The following is a 25,066-nucleotide window of genomic DNA, read 5'->3' on the forward strand; positions in this document are numbered from 1 at the left end:
GATAGGAAACAAATGGTAGGAATACATGGTCAGTTTTCAGAACGGAGAGAGGTAAATAGTGGTGTCCCCCAGGCGTCTGTACTGGAGCCAGTTCTATTCAACATATTCATAAATGATCTGGAAGAAGGGGTAAACAGTGAGGTGGCAAAATTTGCAGATGATACAAAACTAATCAAGATAGTTAAGTCCCAGGCAGACTGAGAAAAACTACAAAAGGATCTCACAAAACTGGGTGACTGGGCAACAAAATGGCAGATGAAATTCAATGTTGATAAATGCAAAGTAATGCACGTTGGAAAACATAATCCCAACTATACATATATAATGATGGGGTTTAGTTAGCTGTTACCACTCAAGAAAGCGATCTTGGAGTCATTGTGGATAATTCCCTGAAAACATCCACTCAATGTGCAGCGGCAGTCAAAAAACTAACAGAATGTTGGGAATTATTAAGAAAGGGATAGATAATAAGACAGAAACTATCATATTGCCCCATATAAATCCATGGTACGCCTACATATTGAATATTGCGTGCAGATATGGTTGCCCCATCACAAAATATATATTGGAATTGGAAAATATACAGAAAAGGGCAACAAAAATCTCTCCTTGTATGGAATGGCTTTCATATGAAGAGAGATTAATAAGACTGGGACTTTTCAGTTTGGAAAAGAGATGACTAAGGGGGGATATGATAGAGGTCTATAAAATCTTGACTGGTGTGGAGAAAATAAATAAGGAAGTGTTATTTACTCCTTCTCATAACGCAAGAACTAGGGATCAGCAAATGAAATTAATAGGTAGCAGGTTTAAAACAAACAAAAGGAAGTTATTTTTCATACAACACATAATCAACCTGTGGAACTCCTTGCCAGAGGATATTGTGAAGGCCAGGACTATAACAGGGTTCAAAAGAACTAGATAAATTCGTGGTGCATCAATGGTTCATCAAGTTCATCAATGGCTATTAGCCAGGATAGATAGGGATGGTGGCCCTAGCCTCTGTTTGCCAGAGGCTGGGAATGGGTGACAGGGGATGGATCACTTGATGATTACCTGTTCATTCCCTCTGGGGCACCTGGCATTGGCTACTGTTGGAAGACAGGATACTGGAATAGATGGACATTTGGTCTGACCCAGTCTGGCCGTTCTTATGGTGGGCCCAGCAGGCAGTGGTGGTGTGGAAGGGATTAATGGGGCAATGCCCCCAGCTGGCAGTGAAGGGGGTGGGGAGGAAGATGTTGTAGAAGGGATTAGTGGGGCAGTGGTCCTAGCGGGCAGTGGCGGGGGGTAGTGCTAAAGGGGTCAATAGGGCAAGGCCCCGGTGGGCAGTGCGGGGAATGATGTCTTGGAAGTAGTTAATGGGGTGAAGGCCCCAACAGGTGGTGGTGTGGAAGGGGTTAATGGGGTGGTGGCCCTGGAAGGCAGGGTGTGTGTGTGGAGGGGGTTAATGGGACCCGGCAGGCAGTGGGGGTGACAGTGCGGAAGGGGTTAATGGGGCGGAGGACCCGGCAGACGGTGGGGGTGACACTGCGGACGGGGTTAATGGGGTGGAGGTCCTGGCAGGCGGTGGGGGGTGACGGTGCGGAAGGGGTTAATGGGGCGGAGGTCCCGGCAGGCGGTGGGGGGTGACGGTGCGGAAGGGGTTAATGGGGCGGCGGACCCGGCAGGCGGTGGGGGTGACGGTGCGGAAGGGGTTAATGGGGCGGAGGTCCCGGCAGGCGGTGGGGGAGACGGTGCGGAAGGGGTTAATGGGGCGGAGGTCCCGGCAGGCGGTGGGGGAGATGGTGCGGAAGGGGTTAATGGGGCGGAGAACCCAGCAGGCGGTGGGGGAGACGGTGCGGAAGGGGTTAATGGGGGGAAGGACAAGGCAGGCAGCGCGGCTGATGGTGTGGAAGGGGTTAATGGGGCGGAGAACCCGGCAGGCGGTGGGGGTGACGGTGCGGAAGGGGTTAATGGGGGGAAGGACAAGGCAGGCAGCGCGGCTGATGGTGTGGAAGGGGTTAATGGGGCGGAGAACCCGGCAGGCGGTGGGGGTGACGGTGCGGAAGGGGTTAATGGGGGGAAGGACAAGGCAGGCGGCGCGGCTGATGGTGTGGAAGGGGTTTATGGGGCGGAGGTCCCGGCAGGCGGGGGGGGGGGGTGACGGTGCGGAAGGGGTTAATAGGGCGGAGGACCCGGCAGGCGGTGGGGGTGATGTCACAGAAGGGGTTAATGGAGCGTTGGTCCTGGCCGCCCGTGTGGGGTGATGACGGGAAAGGGGTTGGCGGGGGCGGCTGGGCAGAGCTACCCCTTCCACGTTCAGTGTCTGGATGTTGAACCTCACTTGCTCGAAGACAGGCGGGTAATCGTGCGTGACTTGACTCCTTAGCGGGAACCAGGATGGTATCGCGATAACACCCGTCTCGCGGTCCTTGGGTAGCGCGCGGTTTTGGTGGCTGGATGGGTCTCGCGACACTCATAGCTCTCGTGGCGCGCGGTAGGAAGCTTGGCGCGTGAGTTTGTGTGAGTGGAGCGGCCTCCGGAGCTTTCGCGCGAGCCAGCCATGCCGGCCCGCAACACCCCGAGCAGCGGCGGTGAGCGTCGGTCTCTTCCCAGGCGTGCGGGATTCGGAGTGGGAAGGGGACAGAGCGGCGGGGATGTGCCTGGGGCTGGAGGGGCGGTTTTACTGTGTGTGTTTAGGTCTGGAGAGAGCTGGGTGCCGAGGGCTGGAGGGAAGGGGAGAGGGCGGGGCGGGGCGGGGCGAGTGCCGGGGGCAAGGGGAGAGTGCCGGGGGTTGGAGGGAAGGGTGGGGTGGGGGGGAGTGCTGGGGGGAAGGGGAGAGGGCGGGGCGGGGGGGAGCGCCGGGAGCTGGAGGGGGGAAGGAAGGGAGGAGGGCGGGGCGCTGGAGGGGGCGCAGTGCCAGGGGCTGGAGGAGGAAAAGAGGGCACATGGGTTGAGGGGGTACGTGCGAAGTGTTGAGAGGAGGGAGTAGGCAGGCGGGTGTATGTGTCAAAGGGTTCGGAGGTGTGGGTATTGGGCTGAGAAGTGTGGATACAGGTGCAGGAGGCTGGACAGTGAGGGAAGGGAACGGCTGCAAAGGGTCTGGATGGGGTTGATAGTGGCAATTGCAGTGGTTAGAGGGGAACCTTCTCCACAATGTATCTCAACATTTCATGTACAGGGTCAGAGAATTGCCACTGAGCTCCAATGAGAACAAGCCTGAGACTGTTGTGCCCATTTGTATGGCACATGCCACTTGATTGCTGAGCCAGTGATGCGTACTGCGGTATTGTGCAGAAAGGAGCATCTGCTACTGTCCTCACTGCAGGCAGGCTGGCGAACTTTGGGCTTATTTATGGTGTTCATGGTATTGTAGGGCACCTGGGGGCAGAGATGGGTGAACAAGCAGAAGCAGCCGTGATTACACCATCCATGCTGGAAGAGGAGGAGCAGCTGGAGGCAGCAGGGATGGAGAAGGAGAGGCAAATGCTGGAAAAGGTAAATTGAAGGGTGTGATCAAAGTTAAAATATTTCTGCCACCTCTACCTATCTGTCACCAGCAAAGCCAAAAATTATGTATTACTTTCTGCCTGTAGGTGCAGATTTTTTGTGTTCACTTAACTGAATCATTGCATACTTGGACCTGATTTGTTGGCACTTGTAAAGTTGGGCTAGGCATGCTCTTAATTATCTACAGCTATGCTTTCCAGAGTGGAAATGGTTCAACAGAGTGCACTTCAAGCGAAATCTGTTTCTCAGAAGCTGTGAGAGTTAATATTTTGTTATGGTCAAAGGACAGCATTATTAACTTTTTTTTACCTTATCAACAATGGATTTTTAAGGGGACACTCAGCTTACAACTTTGTTAAATAAATTTGTTTTTTTTAAACTATGTTACTAATAACACAAGCTTGATAAAAGCTTTAGAACTTAAAATCCAATATAGCTGTCACCATTTATCTGTGTCATTTCTTGGGCCTAAAAGTACTGAATGTTATACTTTAAAAAATGATTTGGAAAAGGGCAGTAGCTTTATAGTGAATTGGTAGGCAGTTCACAACAGTTGAATCTCCCATTATGCTCAAATAAATTGGTTAGTCTCTAAGGTGCCACAAGTACTCCTTTTCTTTTTGCGAATACAGACTAACACGGCTGTTACTCTGAAACTAGTCATCTTCTATTATTTGTGTATGGGGTTTTTCTACAGCAGCAGGGAAGAATAAGCTTTTTTTTTTTAAATGGAAACATGAATATAGCACCACAAAAATTGCCTGGACTAGTACCTGAAACTACTTTAAAATCATTTTTTCATTGACTGCATTTCAGTTTGACAGTATCCCTTTAAGCTTGAGTATTTTAAACTGCTCTGGCTAGAAACTAGTATTTTATACATCATGTAATTATAGCCTCTAGTTAATAATAACCATAGCTAGAAATTAATACTTATGGTAAGCAGTAGTCATCTCTAAATTTAGCAGTTTCTGAGAATGTCTCCAAAAAATATGTTACACTTAAAGTGGGGGTGAAATGAGATGATCAGAATGTTATGATTTTTTTGAGAGAGACAAGGTGGATGAAGTAATACTTTTTTGGGGACCAGTTTCTTTGGTGAGAGAGACAAGCTTTTGAGCTTACAACAGAGCTGTTCAGGTTTAGGAAACTACCTGGAGTGTCACTGTTAAATACAAAATGGAACAGATGGTTTAGCACAAGTAGTTAATACATATTTCAAGGGACCATTCAAGGTGAAGTGGCCCGTTAACACTCCTTCAGTCCTGAAAGGATGGGAGGGAAGAAAAGGCAGCTTGGTGGTGGTGGGGTCATTAGCGGGTTATAGATTGTTGTAATAAGCTATAAATCCAGTGTGTCTGTTCCAGTTGTTCTCAACCAGGGGTAGGTAGAAGTCTTCCAAAGGGTACTCAGCTCATCTAGATCAGTGTTTCTCAATCGGGGGCTTGCAGCCCCGAGGGTGGTCATGGGATTGGTTTAGGCGGGTTGCAAATGCATGGCTGCATTAGGAGGTGGCAAGCAGAGCAGTTGCCTGGGGCCCCATGCAAAGCTAACATACATACTTCAAACCCAGGCGGCAGGGCTTGGGCTTCAGACAAGGCTTACAAGTGAAAAACAGGCTCAGTATCACAGTGAAATGTAAGTACAATACTTCTATTCATAGAATCATAGAATAAAATCATAGAATATCAGAGTTGGAAGGGACCTCTGGAGGTCATCTAGTCCAACCACCTGCTCAAAGCAGGACCAATCCCCAACTAAATCATCCCAGCCAGGGCTTTGTCAAGCCTGACCGTAAAAACTTCTAGGGAAGGAGATTCCACCACCTCCCTAGGTAAAGCATTCCAGTGTTTCACCACCCTCCTAGTGAAAAAGTTTTTCCTAATATCCAACCTAAATCTCCCCCACTGCAACTTGAGACCATTACTCCTTGTCCTGTCATCTGCTATCACTGAGAATAGTCTAGATCCATCCTCTTTGGATCCACCATTCAGGTAGTTAAAGGCAGCTATCAAATCCCCCCTCATTCTTCTCTTCCGTAGACTAAACAATCCCAGTTCCCTCAGCCTCTCCTCATAAGTCATGTGTTCCAGACCCCTAATCGTTTTTGTTGCCCTTCGCTGGACTCTCCAATTTCTCCACATCCTTCTTGTAGTGTGGGGCCCAAAACCGGACACAGTACTCTAGATGAGGCCTCACCAATGTCGAATAGAGAGGAACGATCACGTCCCTCGATCTACTGGCAATGCCCCTACTTATACACCCCAAAATGCCATTGGCCTTCTTGGCAACAGGGGCACACTGTTGACTCATATCCAGCTTCTCGTCCACTGTAACCCCTAGGTCCTTTTCTGCAGAACTGCTGCCGAGCCATTCGGTCCCTAGTCTGTAGCGGTGCATTGGATTCTTCCGTCCTAAGTGCAGGACTCTGCACTTGTCCTTATTGAACCTCGTCAGATTTCTTTTGGCCCAATCCTCCAATTTGTCTAGGTCCCTCTGTATCCTATCCCTGCCCTCCAGCGTATCTACCACTCCTCCCAGTTTAGTGTCATCCGCAAACTTGCTGAGGGTGCAATCCACACCATCCTCCAGATCATTAATGAAGATATTGAACAAAACCGGCCCCAGGACCGACCCTTGGGGCACTCCACTAGATACCGGCTGCCAACTAGACATGGAGCCATTGATCACTACCCGTTGAGCCTGACAATCTAGCCAGCTTTCTATCCACCTTATAGTCCATTCATCCAGCCCATACTTCTTTAACTTGCTGGCAAGAATACTGTGGGAGACCATATCAAAAGCTTTGCTAAAGTCAAGGAATAACACGTCCACTGCTTTCCCTTCATCCACAGAACCAGTTATCTCATCATAGAAGGCAATTAGATTAGTCAGGCATGACTTGCCCTTGGTGAATGCATGCTGACTGTTCCTGATCACTTTCCTCTCCTCTAAGTGCTTCAGAATTGATTCTTTGAGGACCTGCTCCATGATTTTTCCAGGGACTGAGGTGAGGCTGACTGGCCTGTAGCTCCCCAGATCCTCCTTCTTCCCTTTTTTAAAGATTGGCACTACATTAGCCTTTTTCCAGTCTTCTGGGACTTCCCCCGATCGCCATGAGTTTTCAAAGATAATGGCCAATGGCTCTGCAATCACATCCGCCCATTCCTTTAGCACTCTCGGATGCAATGCATCCGGCCCCATGGACTTGTGCGCGTCCAGTTTTTCTAAATAGTCCAGAACCACTTCTTTCTCCACAGAGAGCTGGCCACCTCCTCCCCATGCTGTGCTGCCCAGTGCAGTAGTCTGGGAGCTGACCTTGTTTATGAAGACAGAGACAAAAAAAGCATTGAGTACATTAGCTTTTTCCACATCCTCTGTCACTAGGTTGCCTCCCTCATTCAGTAAGGGGCCCACACTTTCCTTGACTTTCTTCTTGTTGCCAACATACCTGAAGAAACCCTTCTTGTTACTCTTAACATCTCTTGCTAGCTGCAACTCTGGGTGTGATTTAGCCTTCCTGATTTCATTCCTACACACCCGAGCAATATTTTTATCCCTGGTCATTTGTCCAATCTTCCACTTCTTGTAAGCTTCTGTTTTGTGTTTAAGATCAGCAAGGATTTCACTGTTAAGCCAAGCTGGTTGCCTGCCATATTTACTCTTCTTTCTACACATCGGGATGGTTTGTCCCTGTAACCACAATAAGGATTCTTTAAAATACAGCCAGCTCTCCTGGACTCCTTTCCCCCTCATGTTATTCTCCCAGGGGATCCTGCCCATCAGTTTCCGGAGGGAGTCAAAGTCTGCTTTTCTGAAGTCCAGGGTCCGTATTCTACTGCTCTCCTTTCTTCCCTGTGTCAGGATCCTGAACTCGACCATCTCATGGTCACTGCCTCCCAGGTTCCCATTCACTTTTGCTTCCCCTACTAATTCTTCCCGGTTTGTGAGCAGCAGGTCAAGAAGAGCTCTGCCCCTAGTTGGTTCCTCCAGCACTTGCACCAGGAAATTGTCCCCTACAGTTTCCAAAAACTTCCTGGATTGTCTGTGCACCGCTGTATTGCTCTCCCAGCAGATATCAGGATGATTGAAGTCGCCCATGAGAACCAAGGCGTGTGATCTAGTAGCTTCTGCGAGTTGCCAGAAGAGTATTCCAATGAATCTGTTTTATAATTATATGGTAAAAATGAGAAACTAAGCAATTTTTCAGTACTAGTGTGCTGTGACACTTTTGTATTTTTATGTCTAATTTTGTAAACAAGTAGTTTTTAAATGAGGTGAAACTGGGGGTACTCAAGACAAATCAGATTCCTGAAAGGGGTACAGTTGTCTGGAAAGGTTGAGAAACACTGGTCTGTTCAGTCCCTGATTTTTAATGTCTAGCAAAGTTATGAATTTAAGCTCCCAGGCTCGTCTTTTGAAAGTGTTGTGCAGATTTCCTTGGAGAATGAGGACTGAGAGGTCAGATATGGAGTTATCATTTTGTGAAAAGCATTTGCCACCAGGTGATGTGGTGTTTTTGTCTTATCGTTTTGCTATGAGTGTTCATTTGAGAGCATAGTGATTATCTGGTTTCAGCCACATAGTAGTTGTTGGGGCATTTAGTGCACTGGATGAGGTACATTGTATGTTGTGATGGACGTGTAGGGCTTATGGATCTTGAAAGGTGTGTTGTGGGGGATGGGGTAGATCATTGTAGCAATAGAGATCTGTATACGGGTTTTGTCTGTTGTTCTGGCAGAGTCCGGTGCCTCTCTGAGTTGATTTGTCCTGATCTGAGGGGAGCTTGCTTCTGATGATGAGCTTGGAGAGGCTGGGGTTTGTTTGAAGGCCAGAAGAGAAGGTTCAGGAAAGATTTCTTTCAGGATGTGGTCCTCATCAAGTATGAATTGTAATTGTTTAATGATACCAGCCCACAATGGAACCCATATGGGGTAAGTGTCAACTAGGGGTGTGCGGTTGGAGGGAATTTTATTTCTGTATTGAAGTAGGTTCTCTAGGGGGTAAATCAGTGGCCCATTCCATGATGCAATCTACTTCTCTGGGGAGTGTCCTTGTTTGATGACAGCGGTTTTGAATGTGTTAAGGCAGTGGTTCTCAAGCTTTTGTACTTGTGACCCCTTTCACATAGGGGAGTGCGACACCCCCCAACCCCCTTATAAATTAAAAACACTTTTTTATATATTTAACACCATTATAAATGTTGGAGGCAAAGTGGGGTTTGGGGTGGAGGCTGACAGCTCGTGACCCCATCAGAGGCCCAACCCCCAGTTTGAGAACCCCTGCTTTAAGGTGTATATCCTGGACGTTCTCGTCAGAGCACATTATGTGGAATCTGAGTGCCTGGCTGTAAATAAGATCTTTTTTTGGTGTGTTTGGGGTGGTTACTACATCTGTGAAGGTAGGTGTGGTGATCTACGGGTTTCTTGTATATAGCTATCTGTAGGATTCCATTGCTGGAGCTGATCGTGGTATCCAGGAAGTTGATGCTACTGTGGCAGTGCTCTAGAGTTTAAATGGATGGATGATGGTAGAATGATGTGAATCATAGAATCATAGAATATCAGGGTTGGAAGGGACCCCAGAAGGTCATCTAGTCCAACTCCCTGCTCGAAGCAGGACCAATTCCCAGTTAAATCATCCCAGCCAGGGCTTTGTCAAGCCTGACCTTAAAAACCTCTAAGGAAGGAGATTCTACCACCTCCCGAGGTAACGCATTCCAGTGTTTCACCACCCTCTTAGTGAAAAAGTTTTTCCTAATATCCAATCTAAACCTCCCCCATTGCAACTTGAGACCATTACTCCTCGTTCTGTCATCTGCTACCATTGAGAACAGTCTAGAGCCATCCTCTTTGGAACCCCCTTTCAGGTAGTTGAAAGCAGCTATCAAATCCCCCCTCATTCTTCTCTTCCGCAGACTAAACAATCCCAGCTCCCTCAGCCTCTCCTCATAAGTCATGTGCTCTAGACCCCTAATCATTTTTGTTGCCCTTCGCTGGACTCTCTCCAATTTATCCACATCCTTCTTGTAGTGTGGGGCCCAAAACTGGACACAGTACTCCAGATGAGGCCTCACCAGTGTCGAATAGAGGGGAACGATCACGTCCCTCGATCTGCTTGCTATGCCCCTACTTATACATCCCAAAATGCCATTGGCCTTCTTGGCAACAAGGGCACGCTGTTGACTCATATCCAGCTTCTCGTCCACTGTCACCCCTAGGTCCTTTTCCGCAGAACTGCTGCCTAGCCATTCGGTCCCTAGTCTGTAGCGGTGCATTGGATTCTTCCATCCTAAGTGCAGGACCCTGCACTTATCCTTATTGAACCTCATCAGATTTCTTTTGGCCCAATCCTCCAATTTGTCTAGGTCCTTCTGTATCCTATCCCTCCCCTCCAGCGTATCTACCACTCCTCCCAGTTTAGTATCATCTGCAAATTTGCTGAGAGTGCAATCCACACCATCCTCCAGATCATCTATGAAGATATTGAACAAAACCGGCCCCAGGACCGACCCCTGGGGCACTCCACTTGACACCGGCTGCCAACTAGACATGGAGCCATTTATCACTACCCGTTGAGCCCGACAATCTAGCCAGCTTTCTACCCACCTTATAGTGCATTCATCTAGCCCATACTTCCTTAACTTGCTGACAAGAATACTGTGGGAGACAGTGTCAAAAGCTTTGCTAAAGTCAAGAAACAATACATCCACTGCTTTCCCTTCATCCACAGAACCAGTAATCTCATCATAAAAGGCGATTAGATTAGTCAGGCATGACCTTCCCTTGGTGAATCCATGCTGACTGTTCCTGATCACTTTCCTCTCATGTAAGTGCTTCAGGATTGATTCTTTGAGGACCTGCTCCATGAAATGAGTTAAAGCTCCATGTGGTAGAAATCTATGAGGGAGTTTTGGTTGTCTGTCCAGAGAATGAAAATATTGATGTACCTCAGATATATAATTGGTTTTGTGGTGCATTTGTCCAGAAATTCTTTCTCTGGGTAGTCAGTGAAAAGGTTGGCATTCTGGGGAGCCATCCTAGTACCCATGGCTGTTCCCATGGTTTGGACAAAGTGTTTGAATATAAAATTGGTATGGGTGAGTATGAAATGGATGAGTTTGGTGATGTTTGGGGTATGTCTGTACATACAGCGCTGCAGGGGCGGAGCTGTACCAGTACACTGCACCGCTGTAATGCACCTGGTGAAGACGCTCTCTGCCGATGGGAGAGAGCTCTACCATCAGCATAAAAAAACCACCTCTGTGAGCAGCATAAGCCATGTGACGCTGTGCACATGAACACTTATGTTTGTGTAACTTACATTGCAGATGGGGGTGGAATATTCACATCCCTGAGCAATATAAGTTTTCCGACATAGGCTGCAGTGTAGATGTAGTCTTGTAGATGTTTGAGGCAGACAGTGATGCTGTCATTGGGTGGGATGTTGGTGTATGGGGAAGTGACATCCATGGTGGCAAAGATGGTGTTCTGAGGGAGGTTTTTAATGTTGCGGAGTTTCTGGAGGAAATGAGTTAAAGCAAAAATTAAATCTTTAACTATAGTCTTGTATTTCCTCATTTCTTACAATCTTCTGTACTGAATTCTCCCTTATTTTTCACATTGTGTTTGAATGTGATCTTATGTTCAGCTTCATGGAAATTTTTCTTTAATAATGCCCAATCAGTTCAAATTTAGTGAATACCAGAACTCTGTACCAATTTTTTACTGTATCTTACAGTTTATGCAAGCTTTGAAATTGGAAACATTCAGGGCCTAACACATCTGGCATCCTTTCTGATACCACTTTCAAGGCAAAGAAAGAATGAATTACCACAGTGGACATTAGGTGCAAAGACTTTGAGAGCATGCATATATTTACAGACTTTTTGGTAATGAGTCTGTGAAGAAAATAACAATATGCCAGTTTTGCTCATTAACTTTTTTTATTGCGTAAGCATTTTGCAAAAATTAGCAAAGCGCACACATTCATTAACAAGGATTCCAGCTATGATGGGTTTGACATTTTAAATTCAAACCTGCTTTATCTGACCAGCGCTTCAGTATAAATCAAATTTCTTAACTTATAAAAACAGAGATCTCTTGCTCTGATAACTCAAATAACTGAATGGATTTTCTTCAAACTCTCACGTTAGAAGAGAGAAATTTCTGCTGTGGAGTAATAATGAGATTTCAATCCAAAGAGTAACAGTGAAAAAGGGGCTTATAGTTCAAGTGCCTTCCCAACCATTATTATAATATTGCTAGAATGTAATAAGACTGATTTATTTTTAGCAGCCCCCTACAGTTCTTCTGAATCTACAAAGTTCCTTTCTAGCATTGGCAACACTTTATTTTCTTGTATGCCTTCTTCCTTCTCCTACCATCTCCAGTATCTTTCAGGCAGGGGAGGACCATTAGCAGCATGGGGTCCTGCTAGAAACTGCATGTTGAAGAAGGCCTCATTTTTTTTTTGTCACTACTTTGCACCCCCTGCTTAGGTGATTTGCACAGCAGTTCAACAGAGGAGCCACTTTTCTACTGTGTGTGCTGGAGGCAAAATGCTGCTTTGCAAAACTGCGAGAATACGAAGTCTGATGAAAAGATAGGGGAAACATTCTGTAATAAGGAACCTGATTGAAAAATCCTGCTGGGCAGAGGGAGACTGAATAGGTGGACAAAATGAGAGCCTATTCTGGACAAACTGAGTGAGTCAAAGGTTTTAAATGTTGCATGGCATTTAAAAGGCAGCTTTTGTTGACAAAACAGTGAATGCGTACGCACTGCGATGCAACTTTTGGCAGCAAAAATATCTTGCTTTGGTGACAAAATAATACCACCCCAACAAGAGACATAAGGCTTTTGGCACAAAATTTTTGCCGGCAAAGTGCCAGTGTAAACACCATGCTTGATTTTTATCACTTTAATTGAATTCAGGAAGGTGTCCCACAATGCCCACCCTACCGCTCTGATCAGCAGTTTGAACTCCACTGCCCTGCAGCTAGGTAAACAACTCCTCCCCCTTACAAGCCGCAGGAATTTTTGAAATTCCATTTCCCATTTGCTTGGCATGGAGGGGTTTCATCACATCTTCTCAGGTGACCATGGCAGGTTATCACAGCAAACGCTCTCCCGCTTGGACCACTATGGAGCTGCTGGAACTGTATCAGTATATTGAAGAGGAGGTTGTGCAGTCCCAGCTGCGCTTGAGCTGTAGGAATTTTGATACCTACAGGCAGATTTCTCAAGGCTTATGCAAAAAGGGCTATGATCGGGACATGCCGCACTGCAGAGCGAAGATAAAGGATCTGAGGCAGGTGTACCATAAGGTGAGGGAAGCAAACCATCACTCCGGTGCTGCACCTAAGACCTGCCAGTTCTACAAGGAGCTGGACGGTATCCTCGGTGGTGACCCCACCACCAAGAGCCCCATGGATACTTTGGCGGGCTTGGAGGTGGTGGAAAGAGGACCTAACCCGGAGGACGAAGTCATTGATGAAGAGGTGGAGTTAGATGACGATGCGGAGCTCCTGGTAGGGTGGGCATCCAGGAATTGTTCAGCACTCCGGAGATGTGTAGCCATTCTCAGCAGTTGCTCTCTGGTGAGCAAGAAGCAGAAGAGATGATGCCTGGTAAGTGGCTGTGGTTTGTGTAGTGTGGAGGTGGGTTCAGGGTATAGAAATGTACAAGGCTGGCTATGTTTCTGTGTGTTGGACGTTCCCCTGTGCAGCTAGTCAGTTCAGCAGAACAGGGTATTGATGCATGCCGAGATCTCACAGGAATCCTTCAGAGAGATCTCCAAGAAAGTTTCCTGGAGGTAATTGGCAATCCTCGGCTGAAGGCTCCTTGGCAGAACTGCGTCGTTCTTTCCCCCATTGTAGGAAACCTTCCCATGCCATTTGGCAATCACTTGTGCATGGACCAAAGCAGCACACAGGCAAGCAGCATAGGGACCAGGCTGAAGCCACAAGCGTGTAGTAGATGTGCCTTTGCTTCCCTGCTTACCCTCAGAAGTGAGATCAGTTACAATGAACCCCACCTGTGCAAAAGAGTGGGAGAATTTTAGAATTTTTTCCCTACTCGGCTGCAACGCAACCCTTGCAGAATGCTCTTTTCCCCGTGTAGAGCGCCTCCCCAGCCAACACTCACCATGCTTTGGTTGTTTGCCGAGATGCGTGCTTTCCAAGGATCAATGAGAAAGTGATTGTTACCAGAGGTGTATTTTACTGACATGTTTCAATGCTGCGTGAATTTTAACAATCATGCTTCTGTGCATTGTTCCTTGTGCTTCGGCAGATGTGGCCTTGAGGAACACCCCATGCACACCATCCAAGCGTCTCTGCCAGATAAGAAAGTGCCCAAGATGGAGCAAAGAAGACATGTTCCAGGAGGTACTGCACTTCTCCAATGAGAGAAAAGGGAACACAAGGAGTGGAGGGAAGCCGAAAGGCAGGACAGAAAAGAAAATCAGGAGTTTAAGGATGCTACTGAGCAGATGATTAAAGTAATGGAGGCGCAAACACAGATACTGAAATCCTTAATAATGCTACAGACTGAGCAGATCCGTGCCCGCCCTCCCCTGCAGCACATGCAGAACTCTTTTCCATGCCCCTGAGCTCGGCCCACAGGTTCCTTTCCACTTTCTGGGACTTCTCAGTTTCCCCTTCGCTCCACCCCTTTGGACAACTTTCAAAATGATAACTGGACCTACACACAGCTTTGAAAGTCTGCCCTTCCCTGGTACCTCCTTACCTACCAAGCATCTGTGTGTGTGGTGTTTCTTGTGCAATAAAAGCAAAGTTTTTGAGTGGTAACTCATCTTTATTTGTTTCCTACAAATTCAGATAGCAGGCACTACCAGTACATACACAGGCAGTTTAATCATTTGCTTACTGGAATGTAAGGCCCCAGATTTCATTATTACTTCCTAGGAAAACTACATGTAATCACAAAGATACACATTACTGGTTCTCATTTTCAAAGTGTTGCCTCAAAGCCTCCCTGATTCGAATTGCCCCTGGTATCCGGCTGCTCAAAATCATCAGCCAAGAGATCTGCCTCCACACTTGACCCGTGAGCAAACCTTTCACCCTTAGCTTCAAAGAGATTATGCAACGTACAACACACAGCTATGCCCATGGGAATATTATCCTCATTGAGGTCTAACCTGCCCTAAAGGCATTGCTAGCACTCCTTTAATCTGTCAAAGGCACATTCCGCTGTCGTCCAGCACCTACTCAGCCTATTGCTGAACCGCTCCTTACTGCTGTCCAGGTTTCCCGTGTAAGGTTTCATGAGCCATGACTGTAAAGGATATGCCAGGTCTTTCAGGATCACTATGGGCATTTCAACTTCCCCACTGTAATCTTCTGGTCTGGAAAGAAAGTCCCTGCTTGTAGCTTTCTATACAGGCCGGTGTTCCTGAAGATGCATGCGTCATGTGCCTTCCCAGACCTCCCCGTGTTGATGTCAGTGAAATGCCCACGGTGATCTACAAGCGCCTGTAGCACCATGGAGAAGTACCCCTTCCTATTGATGTACTGTGTCAAGGTGGTCTGGTGCCAAAGTTGGAATATGTGTGCCATCTATCAACCCTCCACAGTTAGGGATACCATCCACTATTTCACGCACTATTTCTGCAAAGCCATCCACTATTTCACACACAGTTCCCAGAGTTACGGTCCTTCGTAGCAGGATGTGATTAATTGCTCTGCACACTTGCAGTAAAGCAGCCCCAGCGCTCAACTTCCCGACTGCAAATTGTTTCGCGACCGACAGGTAGCAGTCTGGAGTCGCCAATTTCCACACAGAGATCGCCATGTGCTTCTCCACCAATAGGGCAGCTCTCATTCTGGTGTTCTTACGCCGCAATGCTGGGGCAAGCTCCGCATACAGTTCCAGGAAGGTGCCTTTCCACATCCGAAAGTTCTGTAGCCACTGCTCGTCATCCCAGACCTGTATGAGGATACGATCCCACCATTCAATGCTTGTTTCCGGAGCCTAAAAGCGACGGTTCACTGTCTGCAGCTGTTCTGTGAATGCCAAAAGCAATCTAAAGTTGTTCCTATCCATATCAGATGCATCTGAAGAACTCGGGTTTTTAACCCACGAAAGCTTATGCCCAAATAAATCTGTTAGCCTTTAAGGTGCCACCGGACTCCTCGTTGTTTTGTGGATACAGACTAACACTGCTACCTCTTTAATTTTTATTATAGCTCTTGTTGAGTGTCGACAAGCTCTGTAGTGTAGACAAGGCCTTGGTCTTTAGGCTTCTTCCCTTGTGTTAGCTTTCCCAGAGTTCATTGTGACACACCTTGATAGAAGGCCTCGCTGTCCATGCTCTGTTAAGAGACCCTCAATGGGGGATTGAGACTCAAAACTCCCTTATTCTTCTTTACCTCTCGTTAGAAGCTGAGAGATTCTCATCTTTTTAGTTCAGTCTGTGTGAAATTATCCAGCCAATAGTCCACCAGTCAAATCATGTTTAAAAACAAGATTTTATTAAAGGTGGAGAAAGAAAGGAGTACTTGTGGCACCTTAGAGACTAACAAATTTATTTTATGTAAAGGTGGAGAGAAAATTATAGTAGAATAGCAGAAACAGGGTTTTCGTAACATCTAGGCTTAAAGCTAAAAATAGATAAGGCATTCTCAGTTTAACAATAAAATTAAAAGAATACCGTACATCTCTTAATCGGTCCCCTCACCCTGGCACAGCTTCTCCCTCCTCTGCTTCAAACCCCCTTCTTCATGGATAGCCTGACTGTTGTGGCCTTTTTTTTGGTAAATCCATCCATGCAGTTCCTCTCCAAGGCTCATCCTATCAGGGCAAAGAGTACATCAGCATTTCCACAAAGTAATGTGTGGTCAGGTACACTGTCTGGAGGAAATGAATGAATCTGTTCCCATACAATGATTATTGCCCCATCATTCTACTAACATGCTTCCATTTAGGTCTGGAAGATTTCCCAGACCTTTCTTTCCCCTCTCCCTCCCCCACTAGAGAGCTTTTCAAAGGTAGTTGCAGAGTTATCCAGGTGAACATGGTTTTTAGATATGCTAATTCACCCTCCTGTCAAATGTTTTTTAGTATTTTGACTGATTAGTGCTAAGCTTTATTCCACTTTTTTGTTTGGGTTTAGAAAAGTAATTCACAAATGTCATGGTTTTTTACTATAACTTTACTCTGTATCAAATGCACTAATGATGATAATTCCAGGTGCATGTGCGACTGACTTGCTCTGCTTAGTAAAGTTAATTTGGGCTCTGTCCACACTGTAAGTTAAGATTTTTTTGGCAAGTATAGAGCAGGCATCATTTAAAGGCTGTTTTGTTTACTGAGTATATGTCTAGAAACCTTATGTTGACAAGCTATTTGAAGGCATCGTGTTAAAATCTAAGAAATTACACACTGAAAACTGTGTGGGAGGGTGTGGTCTGTCCAAACCCTCAAAGGATACATCTTTTGGTGATGTGTAGTGTTCATACCCACCTAGCCCACCTTGCATGGGTATAAATAGCAGTATAGCTGGTGAGACACGGCTTAGGTAAGTAAAAACACACCTGAACGCAGTGGGTATGTATGCAAGTATATACCATACATGCTCTCTACTCGGCCAAGCTGTCTTCCTATCTACATTGCTATTTTTAGCCATGTAGTGTCCTGCTGCTGGAGCCTTTCCCCTCTGAAAGAAAAGACTTCCCTAGCAGGGAAAGGCTTTGCTAGCAGGAGACAGCGGAGAAAGGGTTGGGCTGCTCCCCTCTGTGGAGCCTTTCCCTGCCACAGGTAAAGGCCTCCAGCAGTGCCCTGCTGCTGGAGCACTCTCCCACCAAAAAGAGGGATAGTGGCAGGAGGGAAACGCTCTGTCACACACCCCAACCCCCCCTTCCTGGCACATTTCCTCTCCACAGAGAAAGCTCTGGCAGGGGAGGCAGCTGGGAAAGGCCCTTGCAACTCTCTGCTGCCAGAGCCCTTCTTGCTGCCTCTCTTGTAACATAACCTTTCACTGAGGTGTAGCTACACGCCACAGTGGTTGCAGTCTGCTTTTCACTGCAGCATGTAGCTGCACATATATGGCATGCATGCATGCGTGGTGGCGGCGTGTAGTGTAGATGTAGCCCAAGTGTATGATGATTGGGAGGGAAGGGTCTGTATATGTGTAATACAATTGTAGCCATCTTGTTCAAGATGTACGGAATGGTTTTATTCATTTCTAAAGAGTAAAAGTTGAAATGGCTAAAGATCTGCTTTCCTTCTTTGTTTGCAAGGCTCGCATGTCCTGGGACAGAGACTCCAGTGAAATGCGCTACAAGAGGCTTCAACACTTGCTTGAAAAAAGCAACATATATTCAAAATTCTTGCTGACCAAAATGGAACAGCAGCAACTGGAGGTAAATGTGTTCTAAGTTTAAATGACAGAATTTTGATTTTTTTCTTTAATTATAGAGGACTGTAAATCCTAATCTGCACTAGGGAATCTTAAAAAAAAAAAAAAAAAAAAAAAAATTCCCTCAGTGGGAGCTTCTGATGTCTGTCACCTTGTTAGTTAAACCCAGATAAAAATGCCAGAACTATTACAACCCTATCTATATTACAGCTCCTTCTCAAGTTGGTTTTTTTAAGTTCCTAATATAGTGTCAGCCTATGGGTGCCACAGTCCTTTGCATAACATTGATATCATTTTAAAAATAATCTGAAGCCACCCCCAAAGAGTTTATATCCTAACTAAGGTCCGTGATAATAATAAATCAGCAGAATTCTTATTAATGGCATCAGTCTGGGGGGATGTGGAAGAGAAGGAGAGGTCTCTTTACAACAAATTGAGAGGATATTTCAAATAAAAGACCACATTAAAAAAGGTGGGAAACCAGGCACGAGAGGATGATGATGGAGCAAAGATGTAAGGTAGAACAAGGAGCAAGAGGTGAAGTAAGAGTTTTGCAGAATATTGAAAGTTAAGAAATAAGCTTAAACTTGGTATAAAAGGAAAGAGGAAGACAGTGAAGGGATTCAAGGGGATAGATGTGGTCAGCAGTGAGACAGAGCATTGATTTTGGTAGACTACAAGGGCGTCTTTTCCCAAATAGTGGAGTCTTCAGTCTTTTTTTTTTTTTTTTTTTTAATCTGTTGATTAGAGCAATCTGTAGTTATTACACCTGTATAAATGCATACTCGGAAAGGGTATTTTGCTTAACGTGTTCCTATTTTAAAACTCCATGCTTTTATTTATTGCTCCATGTTACATGTACCAAAGAGATCTGTGAGGATTCTAAGAATTCCTGACTGAAAAGTGAGAATTTTAACAGTATTTAATCAGAAATCCTAGTTTCTTCAACGTAATCAGAAGACTACTTCCTTTAAAGACACTGTAGTCCAGTTAAATTGTCACTTTTGCTGTATTTGGAACAATGCAATGTGTAAAACTGAAAGTGCAGCTGCATGTCATGCAAAAATAGATTGCAGGGAAGGCATTACATTTAAGCCATTGGTTTTATGTAAAATATACAGCAAAAAGCAGTACAAAATAATTCTACTTACCCACTGCCAAGCAATTTCAGCTACTTATCAACTTTCATCTTGGCACCATTTTAAAATATATGACTACAAAAGCAAAACCAGTCCCCAGTTTCCATTGTTAATATGGAGCTGTGTGTACTTGGTGTATATTAGTATTTTTATAATGGGTAGATTTATTGCAGCTGTTCAATACAAGTAAGAACTTCGTGTTTTTTAGGAGCAGAAAAGGAAAGAGAAATTAGAAAAAAAGAAAGAAATGTTATTAAAAGCGGCAACGGTAAGATGTGTTGGCTGTTTTATACAAATGCTTCTCTGGGATCAGCATGACAAATTCCCTAAAATCGATACAGCAATATGGGTTTCAGAGTAGGCTGTATGTAACCTTTCCTTGATTGGTAAAGGTTAAAAATAAGTTAGTAGAAAAAAAGTTTTTTTCCCCAGTCTTTGGCTTTACTTTTGCGTGTACATACACCATCATAAAGCCTTTTCCATGTATGTCCATGTCACACAACTGTCCTCTTAAGCAAAGCCATACTTAAACCTTTTTTTGAACAGTTGTATCTAGAAGGGCTTGATTCTCCAAGGTGGGCCAGACTTTTTGAAAAAACAGTTTTTAGCCCAAACTTTATTCACGACTACCTGATGGTATATTTTGAGCATGTTATGTTGAACCTTGTTCTAACATAGCTAGATGATATTTTTAGAAACATCTTTACAATGTTTGGGAGTAACAATTTTCAAAAATGATGTCAAACATAGTTACAAACTATGTAAACATGTCAATGCTGATTATATCTTTCTCTTATCTATCCAAGAGATATTAGAGAATATTTAAGTTGATAACGCTTTTAAATATTCACTTTCTAGAGTCAGAATCTAACTGATGAAAAAGAGGAGAAATCTGGTAGGTTTATCTATTGTTAGGTTTTGCTTTTTGTCTATATTTCAGTTCTCAGTTTTCTTAATTTTTGATGTGGCTTACCAGTATTTTGAGCTTTTAAGAGCTCTGTGATATTTTCTTGTAGTTGTGAAGAAAAAAAGAGGAAGAGAAGATGAAACCTATTACATTTCAGAAGTCATGTCCAAAGAAGTAAGAGTGCATTTTATGTAATTTGCAGCAAATAGAAAAGTATTTTCTATACATTAGCATTCACTTGTGATGTAGCTTCCAGATACTGCTGTCTTATGGTACTGTAGCATATTTTAAACATACGTAGAATTCGTTGATGTGCCATTTCGGAGAGGTTATTGACTAAAATGTGATGGTATGTGATTTCTGCAGCTTATATTATCGTCTCTTGAGCATAATTACACACACCTTTGTTAACAAAATGAGGAATTTAAGCAGACTTCCAGAAGGTGTACCCATTTCTTCTCTCCCCAACGTGTGTGCGTGTAAAAATGTGAACTTTATTTTGTATTCCCATCTGTGTGACCTTGAGCAAGGTACTTAATTTATCTATGCATGTTTTCTTTGTTGAGGTTCACTTAAAGCACTTTCAGATCCTGGGATTAAAGATTTTACAAAAATAGATGTTGCTATACTAGTTTTTCAAGTTGCTATAAAGCATATTTTACACTAGCGTTTTCTTTTTATTTCTAGGAAATCTTGTCAGTGGCCAAAAAAAGCAAAGTAGAAAATCAGGTATGTCCTTTCATATTGTTCCAATTTAAGTGTACACTGTAAAACCAGTTTAAATGTCTGTAATTTCAAAATTCCTCATTGTATTTTAGATCGTCTTTACCTCATTTCCTGCCCCCATATTTTAATTGTTGTTTATTACTGAAAACCTACTTTTTTAACTAAGTTACACATACCAACATGGAATAAGTGATTTTAAAATCAAAGTATCTGAAAATAAAATTCTTTATCTTGAAATTTTTTTATTGGATTATGCCTCCAAACATCTTGCTAAAGAGAGAGGTATGAAATACAGTTTTGCTGCTTGTTGTTCTCTGTATTAAACTGGGAGGAAATGTCTAAGATATATTAGCTCAATTTCTCTCTTCATTCTAACTGATAAAAAAACAAATATGCATCTTTTACATTTATATAGAATAAATACAATCTTAGGAAAAATAAGCACTGGGAACCCTATATAAGATATATGATTTTTGTCTAACTTGATTTTATTCATGACAAAGTGGTGGTTTTACTTATACATTATGAATGACTTTATGTGGTATATTTTTAAACTTGGTCTGTAAATAAATGCCTGGCTGCTATAGCATTAGGTGCTCTACTAGAAGTTTTAAAAGTAAGGGGTTTAATTAGAGGTGGGCAAACTAGGGCCGGCAGGCCACATCCAGCCTACAGGGCCATCCTGCCGGCCCTTGAGCTCCTGGCTGGGGAGGCTAGCCCCCAGCTCCTCCCCTGCTGTCCCCCCTTCCACGCCGGCGCGCAGGCAGCACAGCTGGCTCCATCCGGGCGGCAGGGCTGCGAGCTCCTGCTGCTCTGAGCGGCATGGTTGGGGGAGTTAGGGGACAGGGAGAAGGGGGTGGTTGGATGGGGTGGAGGTTCTGGGGGGGCAGTCAGGAGATGGGGAACAGGAGGGGTTGGATAGGGCGTGGGAATCCCGGGGGGCTAGTCAGGGGGTGAGGGTGTGGATAGGGGTCGGGGCAGTCGGGGGACAGGGAGCAGGGGGGGTTGGATATGGGGTGGGGTCCCGGGGGCGTGGTTAGGGGCAGGAGACCCCAGGAGGGGGCGGTCAGGGGACAAGGAGCAGGGAGGGTTGGATGGGTCGGGGGTTCTGAGGGGTGCAGTCAGGAGGCGGGAAGTGGGAGGGGGTGGGGGACAGGCTGTTTGGGGAGGCACAGCCTTCTCTACCTGGCCTTCCATACAGTTTTGCACCCCAATGTGGCCCTCGGGCCAAAAACTTTGCCCACCCCTGGGTTTAATGGTGCACTGATTTAGTATTAAGCTCAAGCCTCCAGAAGTTGGAGCCTAAATTTGTCTTGTGTTAAATGTGAATTTTTTGATAGTGTAGTGTGGAGCACAAGGGAAACATCTTTGCCTCTCAAAGTATAAGTCATATGCTAAGGAAAAACCAAGTGCTGGAATATCAGATCAGGCTTGCAACGGACACATGATAAAGTGTTCTAGTTCTGAGAATTAATAAGGTGCGGGGGGGAGGGGGCGGGTTGGCTGTTAGTTTTCTGCTCTGTTCTTCTAGGGAATTGAGTGTGAGGGGGGAGCCAACTTTTAGTGGTCACTAGAATTCCCTTAAAGGGAAACCATTCCACGTGAAATATGCTGTCCTTTGTGTGTCAAGTTTTGAGGTCGGTTCACTTTTATGCATAGCAACTTGGTGTTCAGCATTATCATTTTATTTAGTAAATATTATTGCTTTTAAACTACAAAGAGTTGAAGGATACATTGCCATTTAGCAGTTGAATGTTTTAAATATTAATTGGCTAAGTGGCAATATCATCACTGGAAATTTTGTGCTTGAGTTATTGTGTGTGGTCAGCCACACTTTGATTAAATCTGCCTTTATCATTGCAGCTGGATGCTGTTTTGCCTAACTGTAGCAATAACATTGACTTGGAGATTTGCCAGAAGTCTCAGCAGCTTGCTCAGTATGTTAACTAAGCTTTGCAATGTTTGTGCTTAAATTCTCTGAACTTCCTTCTGTAGGATGAAAGCTCTTCTAACAAACTGTGTGCAGAAGACCTACAGAAAAATGGCGATTCTAATAGCGTCATTAAAGATAGGTTGTCACAAGCTGTACGACATAATGCCAAGCACTTCCTTGATCCAGTACGGAAATTTAACGGGCAGCCAATACCCTTTCAACAGCCAAAGCTTTTTTCAGGAGGTGTTATGAGGTGGTACCAAGTTGAAGGCATGGAATGGCTCAGGGTATGAATCTATATGTTAGCCTAAATCTTATGTTTCTACTTATTTCAACAGAAGATGATATTGCTCATGTTTCAAAGTCTTCCAGATTAAGTATATTGGGGGAACAGTGTTTCTTTTGGGTTTGGCACAAAAGCTGTGCAGAGCTGTATTTTTGTTTTAAGGAACTCTTGGTCCATGTTAGCTTTGGCCTTTCCAGCCCTGTGTGGTTGACTGAACAGCAGAAATTACATACACGTTCCTTTAAAAGAAGGGAATATGTATGGGGGCATTGCCACGTAATGTCCGGGTGGAAATTTTCAAGGAAGACAGCTTAAAGCCACTCTCCTAATAGGAGTAAAAAATGCATGTGGGAGACTGTATTCCATTTCCCCTGTTACAACATACTGATATTTCAGGCAGGATGTTCCTTACCTGACTTCAGATTCGCTCTATCCCAAGTGTCAAAATTCAGTGCTTCCATCTTTGTTTTGGAATGACAAGTGGCCTGTAAAGGATTTCTAAAACACAAAATTGGGCTCATGCTCCTATTGTTTCTTTATGATGTATAAAAGAGGCGTGGATATTTTAAAAAAATTTTCTTCTTGATTTTTCACTTTAGAAATATCAGGAGCGTTAAGTCTAGTCTTCCCTGCTCAAACTAGAGAATGTCTTGGGGATCTGATGTGTGTTGTGAGCTCTTGCAACCTATTTGGAGAGTTGGTATTTTGAATTTTTAACAAAGACTTTATATTGGGCATTGGAGTCAAATGTATTAGAAGATTTAAATATTCTGACTAAAAGTCTTTCCTCTTTCAACTTCTCATGATTACAGGGCTAACTGTACCTGTTCCATGTCTGGTCTCTCTGAGTGCACCTCTTCAGGTGGTAGGCCTCTTGCCTGTACCCGTCCCAGGGTGGAATCTTGTGCCATTTTCCCACTCTTAGACAGGAACCTGAGTATACCAACTGCTTAACATCCAGCAGGTCCAACCCAGCTTCAGGCATGTGTTTCCTCCTTATGGGAATTTGTGACCAATGGTATTGACCCAAGAGCCTTCTAAAAGGTGTTTTAAAATCCATTTCTCTCTTGAATCTTTGTTCCAGTTGCTAAATAAAAGTAGCCTACATGCACATTCAGTTTCATCTAAATTGTACACTTCACTACATACTGAAAAGGAAAGCCTGACTTAGCAACAAGAACAGAATAGACCCAATTAAGTCTTCTGCATTCATCACAGGGCATACCTACACTACAGATTTCTGCTGGCACTGTTATGTTGGTCAAGGGTGTGAAGAAGTGTGCCAGCAAATGGCCCCTACTATAGTCACAGGTACACTCGCAAAACTGCGCTTTTTCATGTTATAGCTTATTTCTCTCAGGGTAGGGGGTTGGAATAAGCTTTACTGGAAAAAGTGCAGTTTTGCTGGGATATGTTGTGTCCGCACTAGGAGCACACTTTGTCTGTATAGTATACTGGTATATCTATACTACCAAAGCGCTCCTAGTATAGATGTGGCCATAGTGTCTTTCCGGGTAGACAAGACCTAACTTTCTAATGTTTAAAAAACAAACAAACACAAACCCCTCTCCCAGTTTGTCTTTAAATTGCCTTTTATCCACCAAAGAAGCTTAAAAGGATACAAGTGCAAGTTTTTTTCCTCTGATTGTTTTTGGCTCAAACTTAAAGGTAACAATGTGCTGATTTTTAGAAAGCAGATGATAAAGGCTAGTTGGCTAAAATATCAGTGTAACTATGTAGGGAGATTCCTACTTCTGTACAGAAGCATGACAGTACAATTATGCAGCTGGTTTTTTGTTAGCTATGTCTCTGTATTTGTTTAACTTGTAAAGCATATTTATTCATGGAGCAAGCATTAACTTTTAAAATTTATTTTTATACTAAACACTAAAGTGTCTGAATATGAAATACTGTATCTATATTCTGCTTTGATCACTCAAAAATGACCGAACAGAATTTTTACCAAACTTTATTAAAAAAAAAAATTACCTTTTAGTTTAGAAACAAGCATGAAAAGTGTCAGCAGAAAATTTCCAGCGAAGTTACCACGTCAGTTAAGGATAAGCTTTCTGTTAAGGGCATGCAGATACCTGATATGTGTCCAAGTTCTTGCACGTTCACAAGGCCAGGTGGCCACCTAACTGGTCACATGTATGCGTAAATATTTGACTGGCACATGCACATAGATCCTTTATATT

The 25,066-nt window shown here is 44.4% G+C and overlaps 1 protein-coding gene across 5 annotated transcripts in view; it reads left to right on the plus strand.

Moving 5' to 3' along the window:
* The first annotated feature begins 2,398 nt into the window (after positions 1-2,398).
* HELLS (helicase, lymphoid specific) overlaps positions 2,399-25,066 on the plus strand; it is a 46,199-nt gene continuing 23,531 nt past the window's right edge. Inside the window, exons 1-8 of one of the 5 annotated variants that reach the window (XM_074958410.1) lie at positions 2,399-2,576; positions 3,359-3,480; positions 17,759-17,881; positions 19,225-19,284; positions 19,875-19,911; positions 20,033-20,097; positions 20,611-20,652; positions 22,645-22,869. In XM_074958410.1, the coding sequence (XP_074814511.1) occupies positions 2,546-2,576; positions 3,359-3,480; positions 17,759-17,881; positions 19,225-19,284; positions 19,875-19,911; positions 20,033-20,097; positions 20,611-20,652; positions 22,645-22,869 (705 nt within the window). In that variant the 5' untranslated portion in view covers positions 2,399-2,545. Of the gene's footprint in view, positions 2,577-3,358; positions 3,481-17,165; positions 17,277-17,758; positions 17,882-19,224; positions 19,285-19,874; positions 19,912-20,032; positions 20,098-20,610; positions 20,653-22,644; positions 22,870-23,722; positions 23,850-25,066 lie in introns of those variants that run through there. The other 4 variants (XM_074958413.1, XM_074958411.1, XM_074958412.1 and 1 more) reach the window with 4 other exon arrangements.

This window comes from Natator depressus, chromosome 7 (genome assembly GCF_965152275.1).
Source record: "Natator depressus isolate rNatDep1 chromosome 7, rNatDep2.hap1, whole genome shotgun sequence".
Classification (NCBI taxonomy): domain Eukaryota; kingdom Metazoa; phylum Chordata; order Testudines; family Cheloniidae; genus Natator; species Natator depressus.